Source organism: Plasmodium sp. gorilla clade G2 (genome assembly GCF_900097015.1).
Source record: "Plasmodium sp. gorilla clade G2 genome assembly, chromosome: 5".
NCBI classification, from domain to species: domain Eukaryota; phylum Apicomplexa; class Aconoidasida; order Haemosporida; family Plasmodiidae; genus Plasmodium; species Plasmodium adleri (nom. inval.).
The window spans coordinates 85,001-95,000 of NC_041697.1; the positions used below are offsets into that span (position 1 = coordinate 85,001).

General features: G+C 18.0%; 2 protein-coding genes across 2 annotated transcripts in view; one reads left to right on the forward strand and one right to left on the reverse strand.

The window, feature by feature from the left end:
• Nucleotides 1–1,390: 1,390 nt before the first annotated feature.
• PADL01_0502700 (conserved Plasmodium protein, unknown function) lies at nucleotides 1,391–3,366 on the reverse strand (the record flags this gene model as incomplete). Its single annotated transcript, XM_028685382.1, has 2 exons — nucleotides 1,391–3,159; nucleotides 3,282–3,366. The coding sequence occupies 2 exons, from the start codon at nucleotides 3,364–3,366 to the stop codon at nucleotides 1,391–1,393; spliced, it is 1,854 nt and encodes a 617-aa protein (XP_028536886.1).
• A 1,459-nt stretch (nucleotides 3,367–4,825) lies between these two features.
• Nucleotides 4,826–10,000, forward strand: part of PADL01_0502800 (cation transporting P-ATPase) — a gene marked incomplete at both ends in the record, with an annotated part of 7,268 nt that continues 2,093 nt past the window's right edge. Inside the window, one exon of the mRNA XM_028685383.1 lies at nucleotides 4,826–10,000. This exon is cut by the window's right edge and continues 1,607 nt beyond it. Coding sequence (XP_028536887.1) covers nucleotides 4,826–10,000 — 5,175 coding nt within the window.

Consider the following 10,000-nt stretch of genomic DNA (forward strand, 5'->3'; position numbering starts at 1 on the left):
TTATGTGAAAAAACTAAAAAATTTGAATATAATAAAACTTACACAAAACTTAAAATAAATTCAAAGTTTAAAAATAAAAAGAAAAAAAAAAAATTTTCCTCTTTTTTTTTTGTATAAATAATATATTCTTATATTTACTTATCAAAATGGATTTTTCAAAAGAAAATATTATATTTTACAAAAATTAATTATATGTTATTTTTTAAAAAATTTATATTCCCTTTTAAAAAAAAAAAGTTATTGGATTTTTTTTTTTTTTTTTTTTTTCAAGCAAATTTTGAAATGATTTTTATCACGTATGTTATGTTATTAATATTATTTTAATTTTCATTTATATAAAATTTTTTTTTTTTTCTTTTGGAACTGAGCCTTCTTTATAATGTATATAAATAAATGTATTCATACATATTTTATATTAATATGTAAATATTATATATATATATATTATAAATATAATGAATATATTTTTCCTAATATATAAAATACGAACATATTTTATATATTATATAAAAAATATTTGTTATTGTTATATATATCCATTCATTTTATTTATTATATACATAAATATATAATATTATATATATAAACATTGTGTTTCGTTTTATTTTTTTTTTATATATGGATTTAAATTATATATATATAAACAATTATATAATAATAAATACTATATATTATTGTATATATATATATAATAAATAATAAAATATGAGGCAAGATATTTTATGTATACATATATATATAATAATATATATGTTATTATTTGTATATACAAATGCTCATATAATATTATATTATATATATATATATATATATAATATATGGTATTTTATTTAGTGTATTTATAGAGCTCCAGGGGGTTTCTAATCCTTCCATATATATATTATAATATATATAATATATATATTTTTAATTTTTATTTTTTCACATAATTTTAATATAATTTTTTTATTATATTTATATTTATTTACATATTTTATTATTTTTTATATTTTTAAATTTTTTTAAGTATAGGAAAAGTATATAAAAATATATAAATTTTTATATTTTTTCTATTGTAATTTTTTTTACGTGGGATTATTCCCATAATGTAAAATAAATCGAAGGGAATTATAGGGTTAAATGATTTTTAGGTCTTAATTATTTTTTAATTAAAAAAAAAAATAATAATAAATTAATATATATATATATATATATATATATATAATATTTTTGTTATATATTCGAATAATATTATATGGCAAATATATCAAATGTTTAATTAAAAAAATATATTATATATATATATTTTATGGACAAAAAAAAAATATTTATTAATAGTAAAAAACAAAAGGTTATACATTTATATAAAATATATATGTATATATATATATTTATTTATATATTTATTTATTTATATATATTTTCCTAAAAAGTTAAAAAATGATATGCACTTTCCAATTATGTTGTATGAAAAGATATCAATAAAATTTTGTCCTGGTGGTGGATATTTTTTATAATCATAACGATAAATTAAAGAGGAATTTTTCATCCATAAATTATTTGATAAACCTCTATGTAAGATTCTAGAATCATATATGATTAAATCTTGTTCATTTACATCAGGTATAAATGATGATCCTTTTGTTATATAATAAACTTTTAAAAATTGTTTGAATGTTTTAATTTTATGTTTTAAAGTTTTATTTTGTAATGAGGAAAATAAATGTGTTCCTGTAAAAAATTCGAAATTTCCTGATTGTTCATTTATTTTATTAAGTGGGACAATAATTGATATTCCATTATAACCATTATCAACATGATAAGTTTGTGTATCACTTAAGGGTTCATTATTTAATAACTGTAATTCAGATAAATATATTTTATCAGTTTTTTCATTTGTTATATCTAAATTATTCATATTATTTAAATTAAAAATGGTCTTCTTATCAAATTGTTTAAATATATTTTCATATGTTCCAAGTGATAAATAAGAATATACAATATTCATCCAATATTGTTGTAAATTTACAAACAAATCACTTATCCTACTATTTCTTAAGATACAATATTGTCTACCTCTACTAGGACGTATACAAAATATATTTTGATCTTTATTTAATAAAAAAGATGATATATTTATATCTTTTTCTTCTACAAACAATTCTTTCTTTAATCTCTTTATAGTTTCTTTTGGTAATATATTTTTTAAAACAACAATTCCATATGTAGATAGGCTTTTATGTATCTCGTTTATTGTATCTATATTTAAAACATATTTTGTGTTATCCATTATTTGATTATCATACATATTATTAATACTATCACTATTAATATTAATATTATTATTACTATTACTATTACTATTATTATTACTATTATTATTACTATTATTATTACTATTAATGTATTTTTTTTTTTCTTCTTCATCTCCTTTTAATATTGTTAATTTATTATCTTTTATACTTAATCCCATATAATTAGAAACTTCTAGGCCAATATCTTTTCCTGCATGCTCGCTACAATGTCTATATGATCTTTTCATTTTTATAAAGTCAAAAAAATTATTCCTTTTATAATTTATTAATAAGTATATATAAGTATATGCATACAGTTCATCAAATAAAACATTTAAGGAAATATTATTAGATGATGCATCTAGGTTTATTTTTTTCCTCTCTACTAAAAAATCTTTAAAATAACTAAGATTTAAATTTTTTAAGAAGCTCCCTCCATCATTACATTTATTATATAAGTAAATATCATCATCATCATTATTATTATTATTATTATTATCATTTATATTATTCTGATTAATCCTATGGATATCCACATTTATGTTACCATTTATTTCAGATTCTAAATAGTTAATAATATCACTTATTAGCTCATCAATAGACATACTCCTTTTTTCTTTTTCCACTATATTTTTTAATTCATCTTTTTTCTTTTCAAAAATATTACTTATATATTGTAAATGATAATCTACTGGATAATAATTATTACTTGCATCTAACAATTTTGACACTGGTAAATTAAAATATTCATTTATTTTTTCAAATCTCTCTAAATATCTTTTTTTATTCAAAATTTCAAAATTTTTTTCACTTAAATGGAAGTATATTTTATGAGATACATTTTTATAAGCCGACTTTTTCTTTTTTATATATTCATTGCAAATACCTAAAAAAAAAAAAAAATAATGAAACAAGTTATATAAAAAAATTTAAACTATACATATAAAAATATACACATTAATATGTATAAATATATATATATATATATATATATATATATATATTAACCTAAATTAATAGATACAAAAGAGGCTAAGTAAAATAAATATTTATACTCAAATTTTGTTTTTAATGTATCTTTATATTTATTCATTCTAAAAATAAAATAAAAAGAACAAGTCTTAGACTTTTAAAAAATATTGCACTTTTTATAAATAAAAATATATATATATATATCAATATTATTTATTCATTTATTCTCATTTATTGTTCTATCCCCTTGTGATTGGGATTTTACTTTTAATCATACGTTATAATTATATATATATATATATTATTATACAACTTTTTTTTTTATATTTACATTTATTTTCTTTATTTTTTTTTTTTTTCATATATATAAATTATGCATATTCTTTTATCTTATTATTCTTTTTTAATCTATTGTGTGGATTATATATGTGCAACTTCTATTCATCAAGGGTACTAGAACCGGGTAAAAAAAAAAAAAAAAAAAAAAAAAAAAAAAAAAAAAAAAAAAAAAAATAATAAAAAAAAATATATATAACAATATAACGATATATATTATTATATTATAATCATTATGAGAAAAAAAAAAAAAAAAAATTAGATGTAAAATTATTGATTATTAATTGCTAACTCTTTTGTACGTTTTATGGTTCCTTCATATATATTTGTATATTAAGAGATATATACATATAATTTTAAAATTTTTTATTAAATATATATACCTGGAAAAATATGTATTTTATATGATACAAAATTATAATTATTTTTACATTACACTGTAAATTTTTTTTTTTGTTTATTTTTTATATTTCAATTTTTTTTTTTTTTTTGTTTTATGTCAATAATTTTGTAGTTAAATTATTATATAATAATAATATATTTATATGTTTATGTGTCAAGCCCATAGTACCTTTAAAATATATATTAAAAAAAAAAAAAATGTGTTCTATTTATACATATTTGTTTTATTTGAATAAATAAATAAAAATATATACATATATATATATATATATATATGTTTCATTGCTTATATTAATAATGGATATAAGTTTTTTATTAACCTAATTATTATTGTTATTATTATTATTATATATTTATTTAACAGGTTAATATTATAAGGGTTAGAAAAAGGATTAATTTTACACAGCAGAAAATATATTAAAAATAAATTATAAAATAATATATCAAATTAAATATATAAATAACATTTATGAAATAAAAAATGCTACCCCATTTTATTAGCATTTAATTTATTTTGTATATATTATTTTATATATATATATATTTTTTTTTTTTTTTTTTGAATCTGTGAATACTGTCAAATGTAAAGGGGATACCTTAAAATGGTTTTTCTTAAAATGAACAAGATAATAAGTTATTAGAATTGTTAAATATATTTATATGCTTATAAAAAAATAAAGTGATCATATTTTTTCTTTTTTTTTTGTAAATATATATAAAGATAGAAGACCTCAAAAAGGTTTGATAAGATTACATATATATATATATATATATGTGTATATATTCATATATATATATTTATTTTTACATCTAATTTTATGGGTGAATAGATAAGACTTATAATGGTTCGATTTTGTAAATCCGATAAATTGTTAATAAACCATGTGGAGCTAAAATACATATGCCTGTGTTATATATTTTTATTATTGAGTATTTTTATATGGTATATATTTAAGAAGTATCATGAGAATAGAATAAATAAAAAACATAAATGGAAAGATATTGATGGTAGTCATAAGAATGAGAAGACCGAATTTTTTAATTATATTTATGAATGTTATAATGATAATGATGATGTGATAATTAGACAAGAAGGATATAAAAATAGTTTATGTGGATTTCTTCTTAAGAATATATCTATAGTATCTTATTTATTAACACATTTTATTATTATATTATTAATTGGAAATGAATATTGTATAAAACAAAATGGTGAAATATTATGGAATGATAGAGCATTTGTATTTTTTATATTTTTATTATTATGTTTTATTATAACATATGCTATATTAACAGTTAGAAAACACATGCATAGTATTTTTTTAAAACCATCTCTTTTAAAAGATAGTGATTATGTTTTAGTTTATACAAAAAATGAAGACTACACAAATTCATATAAAAATATATTCAAAGAAAGTTATGTTTATATTACAAATGCTTTTATAAAATGGAATAAAAAAATATATAAATATTCTTATAAAAATATGAAGTTATTTCATTATTATCAAATCAAGGTAAAACACTTTTTTTTTTATTTTTTTAGTTCTACAGATAAAAAAAAAAAAAAAAACGATTATATAAAAAATTCATATAATGATCAAGATGATGATGATGATATTCAAAATAAAAGTAATAACTATTATTATTCAAATATATATAAAAATAATTCATATTATAATAACTCTTATCATAAAAAAAGTATATCAAACCAATATTCTAATAGGAGACTAAGTAATAACTCTGTGTATACAAAAAATGTATTAAGAAACCAAGACAATAATTTAGGTTATTATGAGGAGAATCAAAATGAAATAAATAAAATGAATGGAATAGATAATGTATATAATATAGATAGATTAAATGTAATGAATCAAGGGGATGATAATAATTATGATAATGAAGAAAGAGAAATACATGAAAAATATTCTTTTAATAAAAATAATGAATATGATGATAAATATAATGATCATTATGATGATCACTATGATGATCACTATGATAATCACTATGATGATCAATATGATGACCACTATGATGATCAATATGATGATAAATATTATAATCAATATGATGATGACAATATTGTTTTTGGATCTAAACGTTTTTCTTATAAAAAAAAAGGGAAAAAAAAAAAAAAGAGTCTATTGGTGACTAGCCAAAATAATACAAGAAGATACATAGAAAATAATCTTAAAGTTCATAAAGTAAGAGTACGAATTAACGAAAAAAATGTTAGATATTTTTTTTTTAGAAGTATGAAATATATATATAATGAAGAAAAAGATTGTTTTTATAATATATCACATAGTATAGAAGAAAAAGTAAGAAATCTTGATTTTAATTATATATTAAAAAAAGGAGGTTTAAATAATAATGAAATTATTAATAATATTAATGAATATGGATATAATAATATCCATTTAGAATTTTATTCTTTTTTTAAAAATTTAAAAAGAGAATTATTAGATGGAATATATATGTTTCAATTATTTATTAGTTATAAGAATTTTTTCTGGAAAGAAATTATAACTTCCTTAATATGGTTAATTATATCATTATTAAGTGTAATTAAGAAGATATTTAAAAATCAGAAAAATAAAAAAGAAATATATGAAAATATACAAGCAAATAATAATACCTTTGTAACAGTTTATAGAAATTCGATAGTACAACAAATACCATCAAATAATTTAACTATAGGTGATATTATAATTATAAATTCTAAAATGACTTTACCTTGTGATTGTCTATTATTAACAGGAAATGTATTAGTAGATGAAAGTTTATTAACAGGTGAATCGCGTCCTATGAAAAAAATATGTATATCATCGTCGAATTCAAATTCGTTTAATTCTTATCACATGACATCTAATGAACCAAAAAACACACAACATAATAAAAATGATAAATATGATATATATCAAGATGATGAGGACCATTCGAGTATACACATAGATAAGAAGAAGAAGAAAAAAAAAAAAAAAAATAAGAATAATAATAATAATAATAATAAAAAAAAGAAGAGTCAAATAATTAATGGTTCAAATAAATATGTGGACCTACAAAAAATGGATCATACTGATGATAATAATAGTAATAATATATATAATCATGATAATAGTAGTAATCATATATATAATCATGATAATAATAATAATAGTAATAATAATATTGATCCATATGATGAATCTTATGATAATATATCATTTCGTAAACAAAATAATGATTATAAAAAATGTAGTGTTAATAATTTCAATACAAATAATATATTATATGCTGGTACGGATGTTATATCAACACTTAATTTTACAGAAAATATTTATGCTATAGTTATAAATGTAAGTATATATACATATAAAGGTAAATACATGCAAAATGTATTATTTCCTAATCCATTACTTTTTAAATATGATTCTCAATTACCAATTGTATTTATATTTACTATAATGTTTAGTTTTGTTTGTTTATATTTTCAAATACGTTATCTAGGTTTAAATATGACTTCTATTTTTTATACTATCGGTACTCTTTCTCAAATATTACCTGTATGGACACCTGTTGTCTTAAATATAGGTCTTAATATTTCAACTAATAGATTGAAAAAAGAAAAAGATATTTGCTGTATTGCACCATCTAGAATTCCTATATGTGGTAAAATTCGTGTCTTCTTTTTTGATAAAACTGGAACCTTAACAGATCATAAAATCGAATTTTCAGGTGTTCATTTCTGTAATAATATTCTAAATGAAAAGAAAAAAAGTATACTCAATTCTCCTAATAATAGTTATCCTAATAAATTATTATCAGATGATGATCTCAAACAAATCAAAAATCAAACTACTTTATTAAATGTAAGTAAAACTTTGAAAAATATATTTACAAAGGGTGCAAAAAATAATCAGAACCACAAACAACCATCTAAGGAAATCAAAAAGGAAGTCCAAAATAAAATAAATGAAATTGATTCTGTCGAAATAAATAATTTTCTTGTTACAAATAATGTACATCTTCCTTCACTTGAAAATAAAGAAAATAATAATGACTATAATAATAAGATACAGAGTGTAGATAATATAACACTTAATGATGATAATTTGATACATAGTATTGATAGCTTGCTTCCTAACAATGATAATAATATATATAATAATCCTAATGAGATGCCTTATAATAATAATTACAATAATGGTAGCTCATTAAAATCATCAAATTGGAATCAGTCTATAGAAAGTCACATAAATGTGAATAAAAATGAATATGCTGAGGAGCAAGAAAAAACGCAACACATACAAAATGATAATAATAATAATAATAATAATAATAATAATGATAATAATAATAATAATAATAATTATAATGATAATAATAATAATGATAATAATAATAATAATGATAATAATAATAATAATTTTAATTATAATTATAATTATATTTATGCTATAGAAGATATACGTATGGATTCAATAGATAATACCAATGCCAATGACACAAATAATGATGAAAATAATATGGAAATAATATATGAAGAAAAACAAGAGAATGATGTGTTTTATAATTCTAATGAAAAAGAAGAACATCTTGATGAAAATAATATGAATGAAATAAAAAAAAATATCTATAAAGAACATTTCGAAAATAATAATACAAATGAAGATCATAATGGTGAAGATAAAATTAATATGGATAATTATGAGGAGCTACCTCACAATTATTCTAATGAAAATACAAATGAGCAAAATGGAAACAGCAACAACAACAACAACAACAACAACAATAACAACAACAATAATAATAATAGTAATAATAATAATAATAATAATAATAATAATTATGGTGATGATGAATTAAACTATAATTATAATGCTAACCTTCCCCCCCAATATGTAGGTATTGATGGTATTCGTGAGGAAGATTCCTTTGTCATAGATGAAAGAAATATACAAATTGATTATGATGAAAAAAATGGTGATGATAGTAATGCATATAATAACTCATTTGTTATTAGTAATACTGATAACAATAATTATATCCATAATAATATTGATAATGTAAATTATGATTATAATAATCACCAATATGAAGATAGAAATACACAAAATAAATATTTTAATGAATCTAATTCTTCTATGAATTCTATAACATCATTACTTTATAATAGTAAATTAATGTGGACTAATAAAGTTACTCTTAATAATACACCTTCGAATTATCATTTATTAATATATGCATTAGCAGGTTGTTCTTGTGTTTATTATGATAATAATAATATTTATGGAAATGAAATCGATAAAAGATTATGTGAAGCTACAGATATGAAAATTACAAATTATATTAATGATGATAATATGAATATTAAAAAAATTTCTTTAAAAATTAATAATAATACATATAAAAATTTTGATGTATTAAAAACATATGAATTTGATTATTATACAAAAATATCTACTACCTTAACATATGGTAATTTTGATTTTAAAGAAAAAAAATATATTGTCTTTTCTAAAGGTTCATTTGATAAAATCTATATGAAATGTATTAAGAATGAAGAACTTTATTTTTTTAAAAAAAAAGAACAAGAATATAGTAAAAATGGTTTCTATGTTATAGCTTTAGCATTCAAAATTATTAGTAATATGAAATATGAACATATATTAGATTTACCTAGACAATTATTGGAAAAAGATATGAACTTCTTATCTCTAATCATGTTTAATAATCATATTAAAAAAGATGCATCCATGGTTATACAAACTTTAAAAGGATCTTCAATTAGACCTGTTATATTAACAGGAGATAATGCATATAATTGTTTATATGTTGGAAATAAAATAGGACTATTTAATAACGTCAATTTTTATGAATCCTTCTTTTCACTTAATATGAATTCAAGTGGAAATAACAAAAATAACAATAATAATAATAACAATAATAATAATGATAATAATAATGATCACAATAATGATAATATATATATTAATCAATTAAATACAAACAATCATTTGTCAAATATTAAAAAT